General features: G+C 46.0%; 2 protein-coding genes across 5 annotated transcripts; both read right to left on the reverse strand.

The window, feature by feature from the left end:
• Positions 1–51: 51 nt before the first annotated feature.
• On the reverse strand, positions 52–13,966 carry KIR3DL3 (killer cell immunoglobulin like receptor, three Ig domains and long cytoplasmic tail 3). The gene is given in 12 exon segments (XM_045046915.1): positions 52–207; positions 305–357; positions 1,342–1,417; positions 1,419–1,447; positions 5,081–5,131; positions 5,730–5,964; positions 5,967–6,031; positions 7,497–7,796; positions 9,052–9,342; positions 10,122–10,154; positions 10,352–10,474; positions 13,841–13,966. Coding segments are annotated over 11 exon segments (1,380 nt in total). The 5' UTR covers positions 10,443–10,474; positions 13,841–13,966.
• LOC101094553 (leukocyte immunoglobulin-like receptor subfamily A member 6) lies at positions 13,946–23,883 on the reverse strand. 4 transcript variants are annotated; one of them, XM_045046033.1, is made up of 9 exons: positions 22,791–23,881; positions 21,811–22,250; positions 21,617–21,652; positions 21,144–21,428; positions 20,691–20,993; positions 20,170–20,466; positions 19,648–19,950; positions 14,858–14,908; positions 13,946–14,713 (listed from the first exon to the last, which is right to left on the reverse strand). In XM_045046033.1, the coding sequence occupies exons 2-9, from the start codon at positions 21,950–21,952 to the stop codon at positions 14,568–14,570; spliced, it is 1,563 nt and encodes a 520-aa protein (XP_044901968.1). In that variant the 5' UTR covers positions 21,953–22,250; positions 22,791–23,881; the 3' UTR covers positions 13,946–14,567. The 4 variants fall into 4 exon arrangements, with proteins under 4 accessions (XP_044901968.1, XP_044901969.1, XP_044901971.1 ...); XM_045046034.1 differs by having other exon boundaries at positions 14,858–14,905; positions 21,811–23,882; XM_045046036.1 differs by lacking the exon at positions 19,648–19,950 and having other exon boundaries at positions 21,811–23,883.
• Positions 23,884–27,886: the final 4,003 nt, after the last annotated feature.

Genomic DNA, 27,886 nt, shown 5'->3' on the forward strand with positions numbered 1-27,886 from the left:
ATGGGTCTAAAGCCTCCTCAGGGTCTTTCTGGGTGTGCTCAGGCATAGGATTCAAGCCTTGATTGGCCTTACAAATTCCATGTATACACTGGCATCACTCGAGTGTTCCTTGGGCCCCTGGGAAGTGGGGGTGGTTTTTTGCTGTGTGAAAATGCAATGACCTGACTCTGTGTATGTCACCTCCTGTGCATCTTCTGCTGGAGGATCCTGCATAATGGGAAATGGGAAGGACGGTGTGCACACATTTGTGGGCAGTAGGAGGAAGTGAGACTGCACTGAAGAGGGTGAGCTGAGGAGGACCTACCTCCCTACTCACCATTCTGTCCACCTCAGGCTCTCTGTTCATTATAGCAGCATCTGTAGGGAATAGAAGTCATCAAAAACACGTGGAAGGGCATTTCTGGGTCCTCATTTAATAGATACAGATACCCATGCACAGAGGTGCAGTATTTTTTTAATATAATTTATTGTCAAATTGGCTTACAAAAAATACCCAGTGTTCAACCCAACAAGTGCCGTCCTCAATGCCCATCACCCATTTTCTCCTCTCCTCCACTCCCCCATCCACCCTCAGTTTGTTCTCTGTATTTAAGAGTCTCTTGTGGTTTGCTTCCCTCTCTCTCTGTTTGTAACTATTTTTTCCCCTTCCCTTCCCCCATGGACTTCTGTTAAGTTTCTCAAGATCCACATATGAGTGAAAACATATGATATCTGTCCTTCTCTGACTGACTTATTTCACTCAGCATACACAATGGAATACTACCTGGCAATGAGAAAGAATGAAATCATGCCATTTGCAGCAACATGGATGGAACCAGAGAGGTGCAATATTGCCTGGAATTACTACCAAAGAGTAGAGTCAGAAATTCTACCTCTCTAGGGGCGCCTGGGTGGCTTAGTCAGTTGAGCGTCCAACTTCAGCTCAGGTCATGGTCTCACATTTCGTGACTTTGAACCCAACATCGGGCTCTGTGCTGACAGCTCAGAGCCTGGAGCCTGCTTCAGATTCTATGTCTCCCTCTGTCTCTGCCCCTCCCCCGCTCATGCTCTCTCTCTCTCTCTCTCTCTCTCTCTCTCTCTCTCAAAGATCAATAAACATTAAAAAGAAAAAGAAATTCTACCTCTTGAAAGGTTCACAGACCCATCCCATTAATATCTCCCTATTTCCATTCCATTAATAAGGATGGAGGGCACTGGTGTTCTCTCTAGAAAACCTGACCTCTGTGGCTCCCGCCTTGAACCAGACATCAGCCTGCAAACAGAGAACTCACACCTGAGCACTCTCATCCTAGCTCCCTGCTCTGCTTAGATGGAAACTGGCCTCTTCTTCCCAAGACTCACTCTTTGTGGCATGGCACCAGCGATGAGTGAGGAAAAAAAGAAGGATGGTGAGGAAGACGATGGCCACTAAAGGGCCCAGCCAGAACATGCAAGTGTCTGGGGTTACCTGCAGGAAGATGTGAATCTAAGGAGAAAATCACAGTAGCTCTCCTTTATTGATTGCCTCCCATTTATTGATTGTTGGATAAATACCTACAGTATCTCTACCTCAACCCTGAATCGAACAACGTTCTTTAACAAAAGAAAGACTAAATTCTTTAACAAAAGAAAAAGTTGAAACCAAAGTCAAAGTAGAGTATTTTATGTTGTACAGGCAGGAAATGATAACAAAATGGGTGAGCAAGGGCTGCACAGTGCGATGTGTTTGCGTGGTCTCATGAGTCATATATTAGGTTACTGCTCGTCTGATCCTCTCTACCAGCTATTCCTGAACATATTTTGTTGTTGTCCATTCACTGTCCCAACAAAACCAGTCCTTTTGGGAATTAAGAGGAAAGTTGACTCTTAATTAAGCACTCTTTTTTTTTAAATTTTTTTTTTCAACGTTCATTCATTTTTGGGACAGAGAGAGACAGAGCATGAACGGGGGAGGGGCAGAGAGAGAGGGAGACACAGAACTGGAAACAGGCTCCAGGCTCTGAGCCATCAGCCCAGATCCTGACGCGGGGCTCGAACTCACGGACCGCGAGATCGTGACCTGGCTGAAGTCGGACGCTTAACCGACTGCGCCACCCAGGCGCCCCTTAATTAAGCACTCTTAATTAAATAGTGCTTGTTCCTGTCTCTAAGATTTGAACTGACTCAAAAGGGTATTGGTATTCACCTCCAAGGGATCTATCATATGTTCACAGATGACTGGACGCAGGGGTGAGGTAGAGGTTTGAGGTGAGCGGAATGGAGTGGGGCAATTTACATCATGTATACAGCACTTTCTCTGTTGCAGAAGCATGTGAAATGCTTTCACGTTTTTGTCCTGACCTCATCCACACAGAGAACCTAAAACGGGGAGGTTTAACCTCATTTTATTGTGGATAAAATAGAAGATAAATGAGCTTATCATACAGAAGTGGAAAAATGACTATTTGAAGCCAAGTGCCTTTGTCTTTCTGGTATACTATACTGTTACACTAAGCATCCTCATTTGTACACACTTCCCCCCGCATGATTCCTCTCTCCTGACAAGTATAGGTTTAGTTGCAGTGAAAATTAATTGCACAAAGGAATGAATGAGTCCAAGAGCAAGCAACTAGGAAAAACCAGATCCAACAGAACCTCCTCCAAATGGTTCTACCTCAAGAACATGTCTTGTATTTTGTATTTATCTACTTCATTCATTTGGTGTCTAACTTGGCACCACATTTCACCAGGAGGGTGGCAATTGCATTTTCTGTGGTCTCTCGGCTCCCAGTTATACGCCTTACAACCCATTTTCATATAAGTCACTATTAATCATATATGGATTCCCAGTAGATGCTTAGACGATTTGCAATGGGACTGAACATGTAGCACACATTCCTTGTTCTTACTCAGCTCCTTTATACAATCTGGTTCCTCTCTGTCTCCTTCCATTGATCTTGTCATTCTCTCCACCTCCCCTGCAGAATTTAGACTCTTCCTTGAGCATAAGATTATTCTCACCTAGTGTCTTCTTGGGTGATAGCTCTGGGATATCTTTCCAACAATCTTCAAAGAAGATTAAACACTTCTTGTCATTAAGGTCATGACCTAATATTGCCCAAAATTGAGAGAGTCTCTGCCACTCACTCTAAACCATCCACAAAGCACTATCTATCACTTTATTTAAATTTTCATGTATAGTTTCCTCACAACTGATCATTCATCCATTCATGCTCTCATTTTCTGCCCTTCCACTTAAGCTGCAATACCAGCTTCCCAAGATGCATTCCCAAGGTATCCTGTTTACTATTGGTAGTAGGCAGAAGAATGTATCCCTCAAAAGTTCCATGTGCTAATTCCCATAACTTGCAATTATGTCATGTTATATGACAAGGAGGAACTATGGTTGCAGATGTAATTAAGGTTGCTAATCCACTGGCTTTAAAATTGAGAGGTTATCCCAGATTATCTGGATGGCCCCAATGTAATCACAAGAGTCCTTAATAGAGAAGGAGCTGTGATGAAGGAAGGGGGGGCGGTCTAAGTGGTTCAATGTGAGTTAGACTTGACCAATCATTGTTGGCTTTGAAGATGGAGGAAAGGGACCATGAGCAGAGGAACATGGGCAGGCTCTAAAAGCTGGAAAGGCAAGGAAATGGATTGTCCCCCAGAGCCTCCAGAAGGCACACAGCCTGCTGCCATCTTGGTTTCAGCCTCATGAGATCCATTTCAGAACTATGAACTATAGAACTATGAGATCATTTTATCAACTGTGTTGTTTTGGGGCGCCTGGGTGGCTCAGTTGGTTAAGCGTCCAACTCTTGATTTGGGCTCAGGTCATGATCTCACGGTTTGTGAGTTCAAGCCCCACATTGGTCTCTCTGCTTTCAGTGCAGAGCCCGCTTTGGTCCCTCTGTGTCCCTCTCTCTGCCCCTCCCCTGTTTGTGCTCACTCACTCTCTCTCTCTCCCTCTCTCTCTCTTTCTAAAAAAAAAAATTGTGTTGTTTTAATGTACTGAGCTTGTGGAAATTTGTTATAGCACCAATAGGAAATGACTATCTATGGCATATCCAGCACATGGACATACATGTGCACTGGAACAGTGCATGAACAAATAAATGAAGGAATCACATGTATGGGTGAGAGACTGGGTTCTGGGTTCTCCCTCACTCTACTAAGCATATCCGTGTTGCATCCTGACAGGAGCTCATTTCTTGGCAAATGGAACTTCTCTAAGCACTACCTACCCCCACCAGCTGTTCTCTTCCTTTCTCTCCTCCAAGATCCCATGATTCTTGTGGGGGGCCGGGCCCCAGTGCCAGGCTGAGACCGGGTTGAGCAACGGTTCCCTGTTGACTCAGCCAACCCGGTGGTTCCCCCTCCCATTCCCCCACTTTCAAGGGCATACGAAAGCCTTGTCAAGGCTGAGAAAGTTAATTCCTGAAGCCTGTGGTCTGCAGGTGTTGGCAGTAATGCTACCTCCTTTTTTTCTACCCCGAGTCAGATAGAAACAAACATGGGAATTGTGTTTTGCTAGCAATCTTATCAACAAGGTCTTGTTGTGACCCGTCTAGAAAATTCACAAGAAACACAGAACTAAATGTTTTGGTTGGCAGCGATTATGTGAAACCTGATTATTCTTAGAATGACCTGATCCATAAGAGTCTTATATTATAAAAGATTATGTATAGCAACAATAAAGCCATCACTTGGGCCATCAGCCTAGGGGACCCTCCTGTTCCCAAACTTTCTCTTCTCTCTTTTTTTCTTACATTCCTCTACCCTCAGGACCCTGATCTCGGTGTTTGTTGTGCCAGTCGCAACAGATTCTCATCTCTACTTAGGAATGGGGAAAGAGCAGGTATGGCATTATTCCTGGCAAGCGGATCAGGTTTATTTTCACTCTCTTCTTTTGGAGGAGGTCTCTGCTGCAGAAAATTGAGTGTAAGAGTCCTCACTGGCCTCATGCTGACCCCAACCCCTTCTGCCATTGTAGAGTCTGGGGATCAGAAAGGCATGGTAATGAGCCCAAGATCACAGAGCTGGAAGGTGGCTGAGCCAACACTCAAACCCAAGGCTTCTCTTTGTCTACAAACAAGGATAAAAGAGATCCTTCACTTACCTGTTTTGGAGTTTCGTTCTCTGTATGGAAGGCAACTACTTGACAGGTTTCCTAGAAGACAAGTCAGGAGAGAGGTGGGGATGTGGAGTTGCCCATATTCTACCCACTGAAGCTCATTGTCATCTAATGCTGAGTTCCTGGGAGCTCCTGGGACCCCTCCCTATAATCCCTGGGGACTGAATCCATGAGACTTCAAGATGAAGAGAGAAAACAGGAGAGGTTGGGGATGAAAGGGGCCTCTACTTAAGAGGAGGTTTCTTGATCTTTCCCCAAAGGCACCTGTACCACCTTGGAGATCTCTCTGTGGGTGGGAGGTCAGGAGGGGCTCCTGGGAAATGAGTAGTGGTGAGGAGCCAATGCAAGCTATGATATCCCCAAACTGAGCCCCTTTTCTCCCCCTCCTGGGCCCACCTTGACCCCTTTCCATCTTCCTCTGTACACAGACCCCCCCAGTGTGGGTCTCTGTGCAAGATGCACAGGAGGAGGCTGGAGGTGAGTCCTCAGTCTCTCCTTCCCTGTTTCTTTATCTATGTTTCTCTCTCTCCAGAACTCCTAAGCATCCTCCCATTATCAGTAGGACACCCTTCACATATAGCCTTCAGATATATCCTGAATCACTGGGCACAGAGCAGGTTGTGTGATTCCTCACCTGTGACAGAAAGGTACAGTGGGTCACTTGGGCCTGACCATTCACAGGGAGAGGAGTCGAAAGAGCCATGGCATATGTAGGTCCCACCCAGGGCTGGTTTTGCGGGGCCCAGAAGGAAGTGGGCCCAGGATGCACCATCGTGCCTCTGCCCCTCAGCCAGCTGGTGCCCACGGAGCTGCCCGTCCCTGGGTAGATGGTACACGTCAAAGTTGCTCTCTGAGCAGCAGGACAGGGTGTCATGTTCTCTCCTGAACTCAGCACAGCACCCAGCTGGGCCCAGAGAGAAAGCTTCTTATGTAGACGTGGAGGAAACAGAGGCAGTTCAGTTAGAGAGGCTTTTCCTTGCTCACAGTGTACTTCACACCTGGACTGTGAATTCTCTTTCCCTGTTCCCAGAGCCTAATGTCCACTTTGTCCCCTCGTGTCCATCTCTCTATTTCCTGTTTTTGCCTTCCTCCATCTTTCCCCTTTTTGTGTTGGTTTACTCTCTCTGCCTCTGTGGGATCTGTCGGTTTGATCTGTCTTTTCCTTTCATGAGTCTCTTATTTCATCTTGTCTCTTTCTGCATTATCTATCTATCTATCTATCTATCTATCTATCTATCTTCTATCTACCATCTGTTTATTATCTATTATCTATCATCTATCTATCTATCTATCTATCTATCTATCTTTCTATCATCTATCTATCTATCTATCTATCTATCTATCTATCTATCATCTATCTACCTGTCTCTATTACCACCGTCTTGGTGACTTTCTCTGCTTCTATATCCCTAGTTCTCTTTTGGGATCTCTGTTATCTACCCCACATTATTGTCTTTCTCTATCTTTGTGCTCCCGCTCAGGTCTCTGTCTTTTAGGGCTTTTATCTGTCCCCTCCATCTTTATGTCTACTTCTCTATCCCTTTTTCTTTCTTCTGTTTTATGTGTCACTGAACCAGTGTCTGTCTATCAATCTGTCTCTCTCTGTCTCCCCTCCATTCTGTCTGTGTGTGTGTGTGTGCACATGTACACATTGCATTTCTGTGTCTCTTTACATGAAAGACTTTATATGGCCATTGATGTACATTGACTCTGCTTTCTCTCTGATTGCATCTTTCTGTGGGCTTTGACCTCAGTAATCCTGTAGCATCTCGAGCAACCTTGAACATTGGGCCAAGAAACAGCTTTGGGAACCCATAAAACATACCACATATAGGAGCTAGTGACTGTCTCCTCCACCTGGGACCATAGTATCCAGGGTCACATTGTGGTTCAACTACATGGGATGAAGTCATGTAGGAGGGAATACCATACCTGTGGGTGCCACATGAGGAGAGGACCCAGGGCCCATGGGGAATCAGCCTGAGAAAGGCCAACCTGGCCTCAAAACTTGGTCATATACGTGGTGTGTCTTTAGGTTCTCCTGGTAGAGAAGAGGGTGTGGAGATTAACTGGAAACCACGTTCTAAACTGTCCCAGGTTTCTGAACAAAGTCAGAGTGGAAGGGCACCTGTCTCTGATGTGAACGTACCCATCTGTGTCCCTTCCTTCACTCTTTGTCTCCACTACTGACTCCCTATTTCTGCCCCTTATCTGTCCTTTATGTTATAACTAATGGTTTGTACTGTCACCCTTCTGTCATTGTCTCTCTTGGTGTAGCTCTTGCCAAAGCTATCTCTCTGCATAAAAACCCATGTGCGTGTCCCTCATCACCACCCGGGGCTTCCAAGTCTTAGAACACCCTGTCTGTATCCCAAAGAGGATGGGAGCAGGACATTCTCACCTGTGATCATGATGTCCAGGAGGTCGCTGGGGGTAGACCACTCATAGAAGGAGTGATTCAGAAAACCGAAGCACCTGTAGGTCCCTGCATGGGCAGCTGTCACAGGACCCATGATGAAGTTAGCATGGGAACCCTCACGATGGGGCTGCCCAGGAAGGTGCCAAGGGGCCTTGGATAGCTCCTCACTGTGAAGAACGAAGCTTCCAAACTGGATCTCTGAGCGACAATGCAAGGTCATGTTCCCTTCTGATTTCACCAGGGGACCTGGCTGAGCTGAGAGGGAAGGTTTTCTGTAGACTCCTAAGAACATGGACATTGTAAGTTTACAAAGAGCGACCCTGCCTCACCCCATTCCCTGGGACCCTAAATGAGTGAGGATGCCCCTGTGTCTGTCTTTCGCCTCCTTCCTTGTGTCTCTGTGTCTTTTTCTGTCCGCATGTCCCCCTCTGTCTCTGCCCCTCCTTTGCTCTGTTTCTCCATCAGAAGAAACAGCACCAGATTCCATTACCACTGTTCTCATCCTTGACACATTAACTGTTGCCCCTGTTTCCCACAGACCCCTTTTCTGCTTTGTATGGTGGGGGTGGGAGAATGACACTGCAGGCCGCATTTCCAGGCTCTTTTATCAGACCAGTTCCTGCTCTGTTTGACAAGTTGGAATCCCTGGTAGGAGACAGGAATTAAGCAGTAAAGCAGGTACCACAGTAACTCCCAGTGCCTACCAAGCCTGTGCCTAGTGGGGATGGGCACATCTTCTGCCATGTCTGTGACTTCTCCAAGGCTCCAGCTTCCACAGGGCACCCCTGAGTCTGGCTTTGGGAACACTCCCCCCATTATGTCACTGCAGTCTAGTGGTGGCATCAACATCCTGCCCTTACCTATCGCTGGGAGTAGCTTCACTTTCCCTGTTTGGCTTCCTAATTTGTTCCTCACCTAGGTATCTTTATTGGTTACCTGTTGTTGCTGTAATAAATTGCTACAAACGTAATGGCTCAAAAGAGCACCAATCTGTTGTCTTATAGTTCTGGATGTCAGAAGTCCAACATGGGTCTTATGGGCTGGGATCAAGGACAGCGTGGACAGGACTGTTTCCTTCTGAAGGCTCAAGGGGAGAATCTGCTCCTGTGTCTTTTCCAGCTCCTAGGAGCTGCCTGTATTCCTTGTCTTATGACCCCTTCCTCCAACGTCAGAGCTAGCAATGGCTGGTGGAGTCTTTTTTATGCTGCATGACTCTGAAGCTCATTCTCCTGCTTCCTTCTACCCTTATAATTACAGTAAGTCCGCCTGGATAATCCAGGATAATCTCTCCATCTCCAGGTCATCTGCTTAATGACCTTCATTCCATATTCAACCTTAATTGGCCTTGCACTATTCATAGATTTGGAGTATTATGGTGTAGACATCATTGGGGGCCATTATTCTGCCCACATACATTAAATGCCCTTGGAGCAGCCCCTATTGTTATAATTGGACCTGACTGACACTCCCACCAGGAAACTCTGAGATTAGGAAGATCAGGTCAGGAAATAGTTCCTCTAGAGAAGCACTCTCTGACCTGTGACCACAATCAACAGGGGGTCACTGGGTGGTGACCACACAGAGGAGGAGCCAAGGTAGGATCCACGACATCTGTAAGTTCCTGCATGTGCTGGGGTTACAGGGCCAGCGAGGAAGCTCTCCTGCAACATTATGCTGTGGAGTTCAGGAATGAGGGCACCAGTGACCTTGTACAGTCTGAACATGCCAAACCTGCAATGAGAGTGACACTGAAGAGTCACACATTGTCCTTGAGGAACCACTGGGCTTGGCCAGGCAGACAGGGAGGAGCACAGCACAGGAGGACCACCTGGGGGAGAAGGAAGCACAGCATTGGTCTCCTCTCCCTAAGCTCAGAGGCTCCCCCTCCTTCCATGTCTCTAAGGCTCCTTTCCAATCCAAGGGTGCCCATGCCACACAAAGACCCCACACCACAGAGACACGGCATCTCTTACAAGTAACCTGTTGACTGAGAATTCTGAGTGAGCACTGAATAGTGGGCTCTTAGTAGGTGTTGATAGTGTGAAGTTTGTTACATAAAAGAAGACAAAGTAGACACTGAAGAGGAGAGCAATGACCTATGTGAATGCCACATCAACGAACACATGAGGCATGTTACACAACAGAGCCATGTCAGAACATGCTGGAATTCCAGGGGTTCTGGCATGTGGATTTTGTACCTCTGCCATGGAACAATGTCAGCAGCAGCATGGGGCTCCTACTCTCATGGGCGTGCTGAGGAGCTTTAGTGGCTGTCTTGTCCTCAGACATTCTGTTGTTCCTGGCACCTTTTGCATCCCCTGCTCTACAGATGGCTTCTCCCAGACATCTCAGCTCTGAGCAGCAGTGTCTTCCAGATGGCTTTAGAGCATGGCTCAGCCAAGGAGAAGAGAGTCTAGGAAGGGTCTCTGGACCAGAACAAAGACTAAGGTTTCCCTGGGCCCTCACTTTCTATTTCACAAGAGATTCTCCCATAAGGCCTCCTGCAGTCAACCCATCACCCAGCCTCCTGTGCCATCTGCCCTCCTGTTATAGGGATACTCTTATCCTGAGTGCATGGCAACCCAAGTTTTGGAGGGAAAGACTCACCCACTTGTGCCCAGATCCTTTGGATGAAGAACTCTGGAAAGAAAGACTCATGATAGGTGGTCCATCTCCATAGAAGACTTGGCCTCCCACTCTTTCCCCTGCCTGGCCTGAGCCTTACCCTCAAGGTCCACCTTGCCTCCAAGGGAGCAGTCTGCTGTGGGGATGCCCAGCCTTCCAGGCCAATATTTCCACCATAGCATCCCCTCCCTTCCTCCCCTTCCAGAACTCACCAAGACATGCCAGGCTGATGACTATGGGTGGTATGGCGCTGCTTCTGCTGAGCGGTGACCCAGCAAAGTTGAGAAGTACACAGGATGCCATGAAATGGGGCCCAGCTCATGTTTATAAGTTGACTGCAATAAGGAAAGGTGATGCATACAGGCTCTTTTTGCTTTGCCTATGGGTGGTGCAGGGCGGGGGGGGGGGGGGTGTGTGGGATGGGGTGGGGTGGTTCAGCTTAGGGTAAAGCCAGGCTTCCTGGAAATTGTTCAGAGCTGTTGTGCCACATCATTTACTGTGGTCAGACTTGAAACACAGACACAATCCCTCATACTCAGAATGACGAAATGATAGTTTGTTTAAAAAAGTCTAAGCTGCAAAACCTTCATATGTAATGTGCAACATTTGTAGTAGATACTATCATAAAAAGAATTAGGGCCCATGGGTGGCTCAGTCGGTTAAGTGTCCGACTTTGGCTCAGGTCATGATCTCACTGTTCGTGAGTTCTAGCTCCGCGTTGGGCTCTGTGCTGACAGCTCAGAGCCTGGAACCTGCTTCAGATTCTGTGTCTCCCTCTGTCTGTCCCTCCCCTGCTTGCACTCTGTCTCTCACTCTGTCTCAAAAATAAATAAACATTAAAATAAAAAAAATTAAAAAAAGAATTACACTGTATAAATCAAAATGATGTTCTAAGCTGATATTTTTAGTATTGAGCTAATACTTGTCAAAAATTATTTAATTTCCCTGTAGAAGGAATAAGCAGTTATTTATTTATTTATAAAATTTTTTTAACATTTATTTGTTTTTGAGACAGAGAGAGACAGAGCATGAACAGGGGAGGGTCAGAGAGAGAGGGAGACACAGAATCCGAAACAGGCTCCAGGCTCTGAGCCATCAGCCCAGAGCCTGACGCGGGGCTTGACTCATGGACCGTGAGATCATGACCTGAGCCGAAGTTGGACGCTTAACCGACTGAGCCACCCAGGCACCCCTGCAGTTATTTAGAGTCATAGAGTTTCACTTTATTAGCAAAGAATAATGCATGTAAATTCTGGATCTTATGGTTTTATCTGAAATTCATCTTATGACCCAGAAATCCAAACTCAGAGATTCATCTATCTGTATCTCTCTGTAAATTTTATATAAATATATAAATATCCATTAACATGATGCTATAGGAAATTCACTTTCTAATAGCCAATTAAGAATGTCAAAAAACTCACCCTAAAACATTTTATGATCAAAAACCCAAAACAGCAACACTCTCCAACTTAAAACAAGAAGGTTGCAATGACCACATAACCTAATCCATCTACATATTTTCCCTTATCCCATCTCCTCCTTTAACTTCATATCTTGATATTTGTTGGAAATACAGTTTTAAGACACTTACCTCTCCTTGTAAAATACGTAATTGTGAATATGGTTTTAAGGCACTTATCTCTCTTTGTAAAATATGTAATTGTAATAAATGTAAACATATATATTTTCACACACATACATACATATATGCACCCAAATACATAATTCTTTCAAATTTTTTAAATTACCAGCTTCGCATATATCTTTTTTGTACTTCAGTTTATATTGCTATGATATACACATAATGATTTTTTAGCTCTATTTCATTGGATTGCAATATAAGATTTCTTGCATAAATATATCAACGTGTACTTATCCATTCTCATTATTATAGACATCTGGCTAACATGGACATCTGGGTAATATGGGTGATATATAGGTATCTGAACAATAATATTCTTCCAGTCCATGAACATGGGATATCTTTCCATGTGTTTTCATCTTCATTTTTTTTTTCATCAAAGTCTCACAGTTTCCAGAGTACAGCTCTTTCACCTTTTCGGTTAAATTTATTCCCAACTATTTTATTATTTTTATGTCATTGTAAATGAAATTATTTTCTTTTTTTCCTCTCATCAGTACAGCTTTTATTGAATCTTTAAAATATCACAAAAAAAGTCTGAAAAATAACCTGGTATCTTGCTGTTTCTGTAGGTGGACAACTTAGATATTGTTCATCAGCCTGCTGAACTCTTCCTTTTTCAGAAACATAGATATCATCCAAAAATTTTCTGATAATCCTTGTTTCCAACTATTGTGGCTCACTGAATCAAAGCAACTAAATTTGATGACGATATTGTCCTTCCTTTCTTATAAGACTATTCTCAGTCTTTCTGTTCTGCTGTGTCACTAAAACTTCCTAAGTGGACTCTACAGTCTTCCAGAGCTGTTTTGTTCACGGCATTTACAATGCCCACAGTTATTGATTGGGGTCTACTGTCTTGTTCTGGGACCTCAGAGAACCTGGTTATTCTGGAGCTCAGAGCATCCCTCTTTCCATAGGTGTGGAGGGTCACATGATCACTGCCATAGAAAGGGACCAGCATATCTGGGACCCTGCTGCAAGGAAAGCCCAGGAAGGAATGGGAGCCTCTCTTCAAGGGGCCCTAATTTTTTTCTCTTCTCCACAAGGAAGGTCAATAAAGGAAGGACTACTGTCTGTGGAGCATAAATTATTTCAAAAGCCTGTTATCAGAGATTTCCTTGTGTCAGAAACTCTCCACCACCAAAATATCATTTCCACTTTTCATGACAACACTAAGGCTGAGGGAATCTGCCTCTGTTTTCAAGGTCAAGCCTCCAGAAGTTTCTGCTGGGAATGGAGTGCAGAGACCCTGTCCCCATATGCCAGCATCCCTGAACACAGCTGCCTGCCCTAAATTTACTGAGACTGAGGGAAAGACAGTCCACAAATGAGCTGGGAGTGATGGTCCAGCTGAGCCAGCTGCTCAGGAAAGTGCTTGGATAGGTCAGAGGGGGAGGTAGTGAGGTGGAACAGGCAGACTCTTAAGGACAGACCTATATGAAGCTCAGGCATTTATATGGTTACCACCATAATGGATTGCATAGGAAGCTTTTCCTTCCATTCTTTATAGGGCTGAAGTTAGTCATGCCTGCTTAAATAATAACGGTGGTCTCTTCTTGACATTAAGTATGTGATGGAATAATCCTACATACAGGCTTCTTGGTGTTTAATTTCATTTATTTAATGTGGTGTTTGAAACTGTTGATTTGTTTGTATGGTTTTATCTACACTAAATGACACCCTTGTCAATATTCTCATGCATATATCAGCATGCATATGCACACGGTTTCCTCTAGGGCATAGAGTTGTGGGACAGAGCTGTGTCTCTTCCTTTGACCAGGTGAATCTGATCTACTCCCCAAATTGAATGGAACAATTTATACTCCTACCAGTAATGTATTGGAATTCTAAGTACACGGTATTTTCTCCAACAATTGATTTTGCAATTGTGTTCTCTTGCCTCTCATGTGAATGTACTAGGAGTGGAGATTACAATTCACTGAAACTGTGGCATTACACTGAAGTGGTAAATCCAAGGATCTTACAAATAGAAGGAAGCATACGTACATGCTGGGGTTACCAGTGAGGTGTCCCACATCTGGATCACACTCACCTGTGAAAGATGACTGTGTCCATGCTGGGCACACAGTGCATTCACATGACATCTTGATGTTGGCCATGAAGGGCGTGTTTACACCGAAGAAATGGGCAAACGCCGTGGGAAGCAGCTTTCTAAAAAATAATTATTTCGTGAACCAGTGTAGCAGCACAGCACCAGGCTGTCACTTCAGACAACCCTGTGCTCAGTCCAACTACGGGTATTTCTGGAAAATACCCCAGGAATCAATGGATGAGGAGCAAAGAGCTTTATGAGTCCAGAGGGAGTTAAGGCATTGGTTTTGGATTTCTCTGTCACAAAGTGGATCTGATTTTCACCCACTTACTCACTTATTAAAACAGATATCTTGCTTGGTGCTGAAGGAATGGAAGTAGACAGCACACATTAGGGAATGTGAAAATTGAAAATAAAGGAAAATGTATCCCAGTAAAGTGGACCAGAACATGACACTGTAGGAAGGTATGAACCTAAACCAGTGTGAGATGAACCCTTCTGTCACAGGGATGAAAAAAGACAGGGTGGCAGTGAAGGGAATCCATCAATGGCAGGAGGGAAAGTACCACAGTTCATGGACGAGGAGTCCTGGCCAGGCAACAGCCCAGACAGTTTCTCAGCAGACAGTTCTGCTGGCAAAGCTGCAGATTTTCTTCCAGAACCCCCTGGACCATTAGGTTCATTCCTGGAGCTCTGCCACACAGAATGGTGGGTTGTCTCCATTTTCTCATTGTGTTTGTCTCCTGGTTGCATCTGGGGTTCTTCTGTGGCTGTGTCGAGGCTGAAATAGCAGAATCCCGAGGACCACCAGGACCAAGCCTGCCACACCCATGCGGATGAGATTCTCCAGCGTGTAATCTTTGGGGTTGGAGGCTAGGAATGAGGACCAAGAGGTTACAGAGGTCAGGGGAGAGCCAAATCACCCCGGATCCTGGATGCCCACCAAAGTCACCCACCTCCCCTTGATAGGACTTTACCCTCCATGCCAGTCCAAAACTGAGATTTTCTTCTACTCACCAATGTGGGGGTCTGACTTGTTTTGGGGTGGGCTGATGGTGTCAGCTGCTACTGTGGGGAAAATAGAAGTAGATGCTCAGGAGCCTGAGACCACTGTCCAGCCTGTCTTCTGACTCTGTGTTCTATATCCCTCATTTCCTCATTACATAGTTTCTATACAGTTTCTGAACAACCCCTTCTCTGCAGTAATGGGGTTTCCTTTGGCATACTCATTGGATTTCTTCCATCTCCATGTCTTCTTTGAATTCAGACTTTGCTTATGAGTCACTCTGGAGTAGATGCTACCTGTGCCCTAGGAGCTCAGGGTTGGGGAGAAAAATATCCTCCCAACACGGAAATAATTGTGTCCTTATATGTCCCCTGTTCAGTCTGGGATACAAAACCCCATGTGCTCATGTCCCCACAGCTGAGAGTTCCCATTTATTCAACAGCCAAGGATCCAGCATCCATGGATGAGGGGTTGGTATCAGGGGCTCCTGAAGGTTAGGAGCACAGAGGGACCGGATATTCTGGGGCAGGGTCTCCTTCCCTCCATCTCAGCCAGCTCCCATCTTTCTGGGACTGCATTTTAATCTGTACCTGGAACTTTACATCCTCATGTGCTTCCATTAATTCATTTTTCATATAATTAGAAATGCCCACACTGGTTGATAGATATACACATACATAGGTGCACACATCTATACAAAACACATTAGTATGTATTTCCTAAAGGTGATGCTCATTTACTGGGTCACATAAACACCATTATTCCTTGCTTGTGTGTGGGTCTAGGCAGGGAGATCCTATTGTGAAAAGCTATTGAATGAAGAGCATGGCCATGAAGATGAATATCTGTATGTGTGTGTGTATATATATATATATGTATATATATATATGTATATATATATGTATATATATATATATGTGTGTGTGTGTTATATATTCATAGATCATTTGTATATACATATATAACCATATATATTTATATTAACAGAAATATTATAGATAAATGAATACATAATCACGTGTATTTGTATGGATATATAGATCTTCCTGTCTAGAGAAAGGGAGAGACAGAGAGGTGTGGTCCGTCTGTTCCTCAACAGAACTTCAGTCATGACTGTGGCCTGGGGGCAGGAAGACGACAGGAACACCTGGTCTCAGGCTTGGTGAATGGAGACAATTCAGGGAGGCATGCCCATAATGGGAGGCTCCATCATCATCTTGGTGTTTTGGGACAAACTCTAGAAATCTGGTGATGTTTCCAGTAAGGATAGCTAATCATTTTATTTACATTGTCAAAGACAAACTTTGCTCCCACTATCTCACAGGGTCAAACTGAGGAAGTCCCTATGTATGGTTTTCAACTTCAAGGAACAGAGAAGTTCAGTGGAATTATAATATCGAGTGAACACAAAGACAAGGAAATCATGAAAAGCTATTACCTCATTTTAATATGAAAATCAAAATAGCAAAAAAAAAAAAAAAAGAGAGAGACAAAAATTACAGACCCCACATACTGAAAGTAATGTTGAAAAAGAAACCAAAGTAGGAGGCATCACAATTCTGGACTTCTAGCTATACTACAAAGCTATAGTCAACAAGACAGTATGGTACTGGCACAGAAACAGACACATAGATCAGTTGAACCCAGTAATGGACTGACACATTTATGGCCAAATAATCTTCAACAATATAGGAAAGAGTATCCAATGCAAAAGAGACAGTCTTTTCAGCAAATGGTGCTGGGAAAACTGGACAGCTACATGCAGAAGAATGAAACTGGACCACTTTCTTACACCATACAGATAAATAAATTCAAAATGAATAAAAGACCTAAAGATAAGACAGGAAACCATCAAAATCCCAGAGGAAAACACAGGAAGTAGCCTCTTTGACCTTCGCCACAGCAACTTCTTACTAGACATGTCTGGAGGCAAGGGAAACGAAAACAAAAATGAACTGTAAGGACCTCATCAAGATGAAAAGCTTCTGCACAATGAAGGAAACAGTCAACAAAACTAAAAGGCAACCAATGGACTGGGAGAAGTATTTTCAAATGATATATCAGATAAAGAATAGTATCTAAAATCTATAAAGAACGCATCACACTCAATCCCACGAAACCAAATAATCCAGTGAAGAAATGGGCAGAAACCATGAATAGGCAATTTTCCAAAGAAGACATCCAGATGGCTAACAGACACATGAAAAGATCCTCAACATCTCTCATTTCAGAGAAATATAAATCAAAACCAGAATGATAACCACCTCACACCTGTCAGAATTGCTAATGTTAACACCTCAGGAAACAACAGATTTTGGCCAGGATGGGGAGAAGGGGGAACCCTTTACACTGCTGGTGGGAATGCAAACTGTTGTACCCACTCTGGAAAACAGTATGGAGGGTCCTCAAAAAGCTAAAAATATAAGTATGTTAGACCCAGAAATTGTAATTGTAGGTGTTATCCAAAGAATAGAAAAATGTTGATTCAAAGGGGCACATGCACTCCAAGGTTTATAGCAGCACTATCAACAATAGCCAAATTATGCAAAAAGCCCAATGTCCATTTTCTGATGAATGGATAAAGAAGATGTGGTGTGTATGTGTGTGTGTAGGATACATACACACACACACACACACACACACACACACACACACACACGGAATACTACTCTGTGATGGAAAAGAATAAAATCTTGCCATTTGCAACAATGTGGATGGAGCTAGAGTGTATTATGCTAAGGCTAAATAAGTCAGTCAGAGAAAAACAAATATCATATAATTTCACTCACATGTGAAACTTAAGACAGACAACAGATGAACATAGGGGAAGGGAAGGAAAATAAGATAAAAATAGAGAATGATTTTAAGTGATACATCACTGGGTTCTGCTACTGAAGCCAATACTACATAGTGTGTTAACTAACTTGAATTAAAACATATTTTTAATGTTTATTTATTTTTGAGAGAGAAGGAGAGACAGAGTGCAAGCAGGGGAGGGGCAGAGAGAGGGGGAGAGACAGAATCCAGAGCACGTTCCAGGCTCTGAGCCATCAGCACAGAGCCCAATGTGGGGCTCACACCCACGAACCACGAGATGATGACCTGTGCTGAATTTGGACACTCAACTGAATGAGCCACCCAGGTGCCCCAATAAATAAATTAATTAGAAAAAAAAAACAGCAATGGGAAGTCAGAGAGTGCATAGTGAGTTAACGGCACATAAAAATATGCCCAAACCAATAGCTCCCTTAGGCATACTTAACTATTATTCAGACAACTTACTTTGTGGTATTAAAGTAGTTAACCAATTCTTAAAACAAGCTATGAATTGACACCATTTTTACGAATAAGGTTGAAAAGCTTTGAACCTGGTATCAGGTGTGCACCCAGTGGCAGTGAGGCCCCCAGGTAAGCATAGGGGGCAGCAGAGCAGAGCCCACAGGTATAGAGACTTCCCTCTAGGGGAGAGTCCATGGGGCCTGACACCACAGTTCAGATTCTGATATGGAGGCATCAGGAAGAGAGTAGGAGGCCTCTGTCTACTCAGGATCCTTCACCCACCCCTCACCCACACCCTACCTCTCATCTCTGCTGAGACTGAAGGATGGGGGAGCCTGGGTGGAGATCCCTACTCTTTCCAACCTCTCCTGGACTGGACCCTACTCTACGGTGTCCCCTGAACCCTTTATTTGTCACTGTCAGGTTTTCCTGAGGGTTGGGCTCTGAGCTGATGGAGTCAGCAAGGACAGGGTTGGGGACCCCTCCCCTCACCTGGAGACCTGGAGCTCCAGGGTGTGACAACAGGTAGGGGGAGGTGTTGTATGAGCCGTAGCACCTGTAGGTCCCCCCCTGGGCTGAGGTCACAGGATTCATGGAGAATTTGGCCTGGTAATGCCCATCTCAGTACTCTGATCTAAGACACAGGGGGGGATCGGGTGCCCCCTCTTTGGACAGAAGGAAAGTGTCCACAGAGCTCCAGGACTGACACAGCAGGGTCACATTCTCTCCTGAGGCCACCATGGGTCCTGGCTGCACTGAGAGGGAGGGTGTGGAGGGGAGCTGTCCTGGAGAGAGGAAGGCAGGTGAGGGGCTGTCCATCCTTGCTCTGAACTGAGTCTGTCTGTCTGTCCTCTGAGTCTCTCCCCTTCCCCATCCCCTGTCTCTCTGTCTCTCTCCCTCCCTGGGGACCCCACACCCCTGATCCCAGCCACCACCACCTGGGACACCCCCAGCAGGGCCTGTGCAGAGTCGGGGGCCCTGACTGAACCCGTGTCCCCTCACCCGTGACCAGGATGTCCAGGGGTCACTGGGGGCCGACCACTCGGAGGAGAGGTTGTGTCCACCATAGCATGTGTACTGGCCCCCGTGGGAGCCGCTCACTGTCCCCAGGGGGAAGTCGGCCCCCGAGAGCCCAGCCTGGGGCTGCAGGCTAAGGTGCTGGGGAAGGTCACGTGCCCCCTCCTTGTACAGAGAGAATCTGTCCTAGCCGACATCAGAGCGACACTGGAAGGTCAGCCTCTGTCCAGGGGTCACGACAGGGCTCTGCTGGGTCAGGAGGGAGGGCTTCCTGGACACACTTGGGAGACAACCAGTCGTGGATTGAGGAGCAGATTCTCCCCAAACCTCTCTTCTCCTATCCTGGCCCCCAGGTCTCAGTATCTCTCACATTCTGTCTCTCTGACCTGTGAGATCTCCATGTCTCCTCCCCCCACCCTCTGATCTGGGGCTCCCCTGGGAGCAGAGCCTCCATAACCTGTCTGGTGGTCAAAACACGGATGCAACAAAAATCAGACTCCCTCACCTGAGACCAGGAGCTCCAGGGCGTCACTGGGGTGTGACAACAGGTAGGGGAAGTTGCTGTATGAGCCGTAGCACCTGTAGGTCCCTCCCTGGGCTGAGGTCACAGGATTCATGGAGAATTTGGCCTGGTAATGCCCAGCTCGGTACTTTGATCTAAGACGCAGGGGAGGGTCGGCTGCCCCCTCCTTGGACAGAAAGAAAGTGTTCACAGAGCTCCAGGACTGACACAGCAGGGTCACGTTCTCTCCTGAGGCCACCATGGGTCCTGGCTGCACTGAGAGGGAGGGTGTGTAGGAGAGCTGTCCTAGAGAGAGGAAGGCAGGTGAGGGGCTGTCCATCCTTGCTCTGAACTGAGTCTGCCTATCTGTCCTCTGAGTCTCTCCCCTTCCCCTTCCCGTCTGTCTCTCTGTCTCTCTCCCTCCCTGGGGACCCCACACCCCTGATCCCAGCCACCACCACCTGGGACACCCCCAGCAGGGCCTGTGCAGAGTCGGGGGCCCTGACTGAACCTGTGTCCCCTCACCTGTGACCAGGATGTCCAGAGGGTCACTGGGGGCCGACCACTCGGAGGAGAGGTTGTGTCCACCATAGCATGTGTACCGGCCCCCGTGGGAGCCACTCACTGGGCCCAGGAGGAAGTCGGCCCCCGAGAGCCCAGCCTGGGGCTGCAGGCTAAGGTGCTGGGGAAGGTCACGTGCCGCCTCCTTGTATAGAGCGAATCTGTCATAGCCGACGTCAGAGCGACACTGGAGGGTCAGCCTCTGTCCAGGGGTCACGACAGGGCTCTGCTGGGTCAGGAGGGAGGGCTTCCTGGACACACCTGGGAGACAACCAGTCATGGATTGAGGAGCAGATCCTCCCCAAACCTCTCTTCTCCTGTCCTGACCCCCAGGTCTCAGTGTCTCTCACATTCTGTGTCTCTGACCTGTGAGATCCCGTGTCCCCCTCACCTCACCCTCTGATCTGGGGCTCCCCTGGGAGCAGAGCCTCCATAACCTGTCTGGTGGTCAAAACACGGATGCAACAAAAATCAGACTCCCTCACCTGAGACCAGAAGTTCTAGGGGGTCACTGGGCTGTGACCACACCTGGGGAGTGTTGTTGAAATAGCCATGGCATCTGAACGTCCACCTGGCGCTGGGGGTCACAGGGCCCACAGGAAACAGGGCCTGGAACTGTCCACTGGTGGGTTGCTGGGAGTCCAGGGTCCAGGCGGGTCTGGATTCTCCTTCCTTCATCAGGACGAACCTATGGAATCCCATCCATGAGGTGCACTGGAGGGTCACCTTCCCTCCTGAGGTCACGACGGGGCTGGGCAGGGCTGAGAGAGTGGGTTTGCCATGGAATCCTAGGAGAGGAGGAGGGGGTGTGTTAAATGGGGCTCAGATTCCACCCCCCACAACACCCCCAGGGCTGGACTGTGAGAGGGAGACGCTCTGGGAGCAGACCCCCTCCCTGAGGGCAGAGCCTGGGGCGGGGACCCTGAGGGGGCTCGCACTTGTCACCACCAGCTCCAGGGGGTCACTGCGCTCTGACAAGCCAGCGGGGCTTCGATAGGAACAGTGATACCGTCCTGCATGTCTATCTGTCATGTGTGCGATGGAGAACTTGGCCGTGTTCCCAGGCTTCTTTGGGAAATGAACATCCCGAAGCCCTAATCTTCCCTCTTCATCCAGAAGGAACACTTGGGACTCCTGAGTCCCCTGACAGCAGATGGTCACAGGTGTCCCCCAGGGGACCACAAGGCCTGGCTCAGCCCAGATGGTGGGTTTGGGGAGGGTCCCTGGAAGGAAACAGGGCAAAATCACAAGACCTTCCCCACCCCCAGTTCTCAGCTCAGACCCAATCCCCCAGACGTCCCCTCTCCATCCGCCCAGAACTGCTGTTCTCCATTTGCAGCTGCCTGGTGGGTGACCCCTGTCTCCAGTGAGGAGGGGACATGCTCCTAGGGACCCCTAGGGACACACTTACCTGCCTGCCCTCGGGTCCTGGGGCCCACACTCAGCCCTGGAAGAGAGTTCCTGTGAGAGGATGGCCCCAAATCCTGAGCGGAACCCCTCCTCCCCATGAGCCTCCTGTGCCTGGGGTCTCTGAAACCCCAGGGCCTGGCTGAGACTGCAGGTCCCTCCCAGACTAGGGCATCCCCTCCCCTCCTGAGATCTCACCGAGGAGAAGCAGGGCTGTGAGGGTGGGGGTCATGGCGTCTCCTGCCTCTGTCCCTGGTTGTGCAGATGGAGGGATCTCAGTGCCCGCAGGACAGACAGAAGCACAGGGTGTGGCCACTTGGGGGCTGGTCCGCCTGGTCATGGGGTTGTCACGTCAGCAGCCCCACAGGAAGGAGAACAGCCTGTCCCCAGGGGGTGGCTCTGGTGTCCATGAAGGTGCAGTAAGTGAACCCCGAGTTTTCATGAGATGCCCTGTCTAGGTGAGGAGACCAGGGCACGTCCTTCCCTCCCAGAGACTCCCCTATGGGTTCTCCGTCATTCTCACAACATCCTGGGGGTGCCACCACACATGGGGTTCCCAGGCTCCGGAGATGCTGTAGGTGACGAGGGTTCTAGATCTTCTGTGGCCTCATGTCAGTGCAGACATACCTGTGGCATTTCTGCATGATTCAGGTCAAGGTCACCATGGCAATGCACACAGAGGAGAAATACAGGGAAATAGGGAAGGAAACACAACCCTCTCCTGGCCTTAGAGTGTGGGCTTTCTTTCTGTCACAGCCTTCATGGACTTCTCTATTTTCCTGTGTCATCATCCACCTCCACTCCCTGGGAACACGCCCATGAGTCCCTCCTGTCTCTCAGTGCCCCTTGTGTCTGGGGCAGAGTCCTCCTTCCCATTCTGGGGCCCTGCATGCAAGATGCAGGCGACAATGCATGGGTGAGTGCCCTGATCTGGGGGACAAAGCTAATTCTAATGTAAATATTACTCCATCATCTGCTGCCCATGTGACCTTAGCAGAGGGACCTGGTCTGTAGCACTTTGTCCTGAACCCCACTCCTCACAATGGGTGTGGGGTCAGGGGTACCCGGAACATGGCAGAATCAATCATTGTTAGTTTCCCAACCTGAATAAGAAGGGTATGGTTGGGACAGGAGAGGACCAGGTGTTGGGCCCCACAGTCAGGTTGGACTAGGGATACACCCTCTCTAGAGAACCCATCTGCTTCTAACGTGGAGAAATGCTATTTATGATGTTTCTGAAGTAGCTGGCATCCGTCAACTGCAAGAAAGGGGAAACAAACATTTCTAGAATTGACAGGACCACAAGAGAAAAAGAGGCCAAAGCCATGTGACCACCAGTCCCTGGGATCCAGCTGGGGGTCATCCAATTTGATTTCTGCCTCTGTGTGGCCAGGAGGGGCAGCCAGGTGTTCACAGGCAGGAAGGGCATGTGCTTTCTGGGTGACTGTGGAAGCTTCATGACCTTCCACCATGTGTGGAGTGGGACCTGACATGTCTCTGCCCACTGATCCAGCCCAAGGTCAGCACTGAGCCATGTTTCCTCTGTCTGTGTGTAAAGTGCTTCCTTCTGTTGGAGCCCCACATGGGTGCAGTGCATGTGTGAATGTGTGGTTCCCATGGGAGCCATCAGTGCCCAAATTTCCCTCATCAGATGCTATGTTGGGAGAGTGGAGGCCACAGGACAAGGTTTCCATGACTATCCACCCCTTACAGCTTCAAGACAGCCCTGGGAGCAACTGTCTCTGGAAATAGGTGTGTGGAGGTGAGTGTACAATATGAATGGACGTCAGACTCTCTATAAGTCATTTATCATAGCTGAGATTATAGAACAGTAAGAATATAGGAAACTCGTTATGTTATCCATGTTACACATCTGAAAGAGTAGAGAAGAAAACTGAAGTTTTGAAGCCAAAACAGAGATTATATTATAGAAGATACATAAATTTAGAAATGCATTAGTGAATACGTTGGAGGTAAAAACCTATAGATCAGCTCTAGATGTTTTTGGTGGAGACTTTCAGGTTTTCCATGAAGACTATCATGTCATCTGCAAAGTGCAGGATATAAAATCAATCTACAGAAATCAGCTGCATTTCTTTACACCAATAATGAAGCAGCAAAAAGAGATATCAAGGAATTGATCCCATTTAGAATTTGCACCAAAACCCTTAAGATATCTAGAAATGAACCTAAGCAAAGAGATAAAAAGATCTGTTTGCTTAACTATAGAAAGCTTATGAAAAAATTGAAGAGGAAACAAAGAAATAGAAAATTATTCCATGTTCATGGATTGGAAGAACAAATATTGTTAAAATGTTCATACTGCCCAAAGCAATCTACTCATTTAATGCAACCCTATCAAAATAATACCAGCATTCTTCACAGAGCTAGAATAAAGAGTTCTAAAATTTGTGTGGAAACAGAAAAGACTCTGAATGGTCAAAGGAATGTTGAAAAAGAAAACCAAACCTGGAGGCATCACAATTCTGGACTTCAAGATGTATTACAAAGCTGTAATCATCAAGACAGTATGGTACTGGCACAAAAAAACAGACACATAGATCAATGGAATGTAATGGAGAGCTCAGAAATGGACCCACAAGTATATGGCCAACGAATTTTGACAAAGCAGGAAAGAATATCCAATGGAAAAAGACAGTTTCTTCAGCAAATGGTATTAGGACAACTGGACAGCGACGTACAGAAGAATGAACCTGGACCCTTTCTTACCCCATACACAAAAATAGATTGAAAATGGACAAAAGACCTAAATGTGAGACAGGAAACCATCAAAATTCTACAGGAGAAAATAGACAGCAACTTCTTTGACCTAGGATGCAGCCACTTCTTATTGAACATTTCTCCAGAGGCAAGGGAAATAAAAGCAAAAATGAACTATTGGGACCTCATCAATATAAAAAGCTTCTGCACAGCAAAGCAAACAATCAACAAAACTAAAAGGCAACTGACAGAATGGAAGAAGAAATTCTCAAATGACATATTGGATAAATGGCTCATATCCAAAATCTGTAAAGAACTTCTCAAACTCAACACCCAAAAAACAAATACTCCAGTGAAGAAATGGGCAGAAGACATGAATAGACACTTATCCAAAGAAGACATCCAGATGGCCAACAGACACATGAAAAGATGCTCAACATCACTCATCATCAAGAAAATACAAATCAAAACCACAATGAGATACCATCTCACACCTGTCTGAATGCCTAAAATTAACAACTCAGGAAATATCAAATGTTGTAGAGGATGTGGAGAAAAGGGAACCCTGGTGCACTGCTGGTGGGAATGCAAACCAGTGTGGCCACTCTGGAGAACAGTGTAGAGGTTCCTCAAAAAATTAAAAATAGAACTACCCTACAACCCAGCAATTGCATTAATAGGTATTTAATCAAAGGATACAAAAATGCTGATTCAAAGGGGCACATGTACCCCAATGTTTCTAGCAGTACTATCAACAATAGGCAAAGTATGGAAAGAGTCCAAATATCCACTGACAGAAGAATGGATAAAGATGTACTCAATGGAATACTACTCAGGGAACAAAAAAAATTAAATCTTGCCATTTGCCACAATGTGGATGGAACTAGAAAGCATTACGCGAAGTGAATTATGTCAGTCCGAGAAAGACAGATATCAAATAATTTCACTCATATGTGAAATTTTAAAAAGACAACAGATGAACATGGCAAAAGGGAAAGAAAAACAAGATAAAAACAGAGGGAGGCAAACCATGAGACTGTTAAAAACCAAGAACAAACTGAAGGTTGCTGGAGGGGAGGTGGGTGGGGTAATGGGCTGAGTGGGTGATGGGTATTAAGAAGGGCACTTTTCGGATGCGCACTGGGTGTCATATGTATGAGATGAATCACTGGGTTCCTCTCCTGAAACCAAAATGGCACTGTATGTTAATTAACTTGAATTAAACTTAAAAAAAAAGACTAGATGGAACAGTCTGAAACTATTTTTACCATCATTGAGAAGACACAGATGAAGAGCAGAATATAAAATTGGAAAACAATGTTGAGGACACTTTGTCAGATGCAATGCACAGACTGAAGTACTTGGGGAACAGGGAGTCTGGTGGATATGGTGAGTTCTGGAAGAAGAGCAGTGAGGAGGATATTGGGCAGCCATCCAAGGGGTCACTGGCTGGGAATTTTGCAGAGATGGAGACAGAACAGGAGACTGCTGGTGTGCACAGTATACCCATGACATCTGTGTCTTGATATTTCATGGTGGAGTTCATAGTGGGAAATTTCTCAGTTTTTCCTCATTGAGGATGATATTAGTTGCGTGTCTTTTGCATATGGCCTTTATGATCTTGAGGTATGTCCCTTCTACCCTTCTACCCCTACTTTCTTTTTTATATATTAAATATAATTTATTGTCAAATTGGTTTCCATACAACACCCAGTGCTCATCCCAACAGGTGCCCTCCTCAATGCCCATCACCCATTTTCCCCACTCCCCCACCCTCCATCAAGTCTCGCTTTGTCCTCAGTATTTAAGAGTCTCTTATGGTTTGCCTCCTTCCCTCTCTGTAACATTCCCCCCCTCCCCCTCCCCCCATGGTCTTCTGTTAAGTTTCTCAGGATCCACATATGAGTGAAAACATACGTTATCTATCTTTCTCTGCCTGACTTATTTCACTTAGCATAATACCCCCCAGTTCCATCCACGTTGCCGCAAATGGCCGGATTTCATTCTTTCTCATTGCCAAGTAGTATTCCATTGTATACATAAACCACATCTTCTTTATCCATTTGTCAGTTGATGGGCATTTGGGCTCTTCCCATAATTTGGCTATTGTTGAAAGTGCTGCTATAAACATTGGGGTAGAAGTGCCCCTATGCATCAGCACTCCTATATCCCTTGGGTAAATTCCTAGCAGTGCTATTGCTGGGTCATAGGGTAGATCTATTTTTAATTTTTTGAGGAACCTCCACACTGTTTTCCAGAGCAGCTGCACCAGTTTGCATTCCCACCAACTGTGGAAGAGGGTTCCTGTTTCTCCACATCCTCGCCAACATCTATAGTCTCCTGATTTGTTCATTTTAGCCACTCTGACCAGCGTAAGGTGTTATCTCAGTGTGGTTTTGATTTGTATTTCCCTGATGAGGACTGACGTTGAGCTTCTTTTCATGTGTCTGTTGGCCATCTGGATGTCTTCTGTCTTCTTTAGAAAAGTGTCTATTCATGTCTTCTGCCCATTTCTTCACTGGATTTTTTGTTTTTAAGGTGTGGAGTTTGGTGAGTTCCTTATAGATTTTGGATACTAGCCCTTTATCCGATATGTCATTGGCAAATATCTTTTCCCATTCTGTCAGTTGCCTTTTAGTTTTGTTGATTGTTTCCTTTGCAGTGCAGAAACTTTTTATCTTGATGAAGTCCCAATAGTTCATTTTTGCTTTTAATTCCCTTGCCTTTGGAGATGCGTCAAGTAAGAAATTGCTGCGGCTGAGGTCAAAGAGGTTTTTTCCTGCTTTCTCCTCTAGGGTTTTAATGGTTTCCTGTTTCACATTCAGGTCTTTCATCCATTTTGAGTTTATTTTTGTGACTGGTGTAAGAAAGTGGTCTAGTTTCATTCTTCTGCATGTTGCTGTCCAGTTCTCCGAGCACCATTTGTTAGAGAGACTGTCTTTTTTCCATTGGATACTCTTTCCTGCTTTGTCAAAGATTAGTTGGCCATATATTTGTGGGTCCAATTCTGGGGTCTCTATTCTATTCCATTGGTCTATGTGTCTGTTTTTGTGCCAACACCATACTGTCTTGATGATTACAGCTTTGTAGTAGAGGCTAAAGTCTGGGATTGTGATGCCTCCCACTTTGGTTTTCTTCTTCAATATTACTTTGGTGGGGCACCTGTGTGGCTCAGTTGGTTGAGGGTCTGACTTCGGCTCAGGTCATGATCTCGCTGTCTGTGAGTTCGAGCATCAGGCTCTGTGCTGACAGCTCAGAGCCTGGGGCCTGTTTCAGATTCTGTGTCTCCCTCTCTCTCTGCCCCTCCCCCACTCATGCTCTGTCTGTCTCTCTCTCTGCAAAAATAAATAGACATTAAAAACTTTTTAAATTTAATAATACTTTAGCTATTCGGGGTCTTTTGTAATTCCATACAAATTTTAGGATCGCTTGTTCCAGCTTTGAGAAGAACGCTGGTGCAATTTTGATTGCTATTGCATTGAATGCCACACACTTCCAAAAGTCAAAGGGAAGAAATAGAAAATTTGAACAGATGCATAACCAGTGAAGAAAT

Source organism: Felis catus, chromosome E2 (genome assembly GCF_018350175.1).
Source record: "Felis catus isolate Fca126 chromosome E2, F.catus_Fca126_mat1.0, whole genome shotgun sequence".
In the NCBI taxonomy this organism is placed as follows: domain Eukaryota; kingdom Metazoa; phylum Chordata; class Mammalia; order Carnivora; family Felidae; genus Felis; species Felis catus.

What these genes read in the sequence shown, in the direction of transcription:
- LOC101094553 (XM_045046033.1), bottom strand. Translation starts at nt 21,952, where the DNA reads ATGACCAGGCGGACCAGCCCCCAAGTGGCCACACCCTGTGCTTCTGTC. An exon ending in CAGGACCCGAGGGCAGGCAG is followed by an intron (nt 21,429 to 21,616) that starts GTAAGTGTGTCC and finishes GTTTCCTTCCAG; the next exon opens with GGACCCTCCCCAAACCCACC. An exon ending in CCTAGAACTTCTGGTCTCAG is followed by an intron (nt 20,467 to 20,690) that starts GTGAGGGAGTCT and finishes GTTGTCTCCCAG; the next exon opens with GTGTGTCCAGGAAGCCCTCC.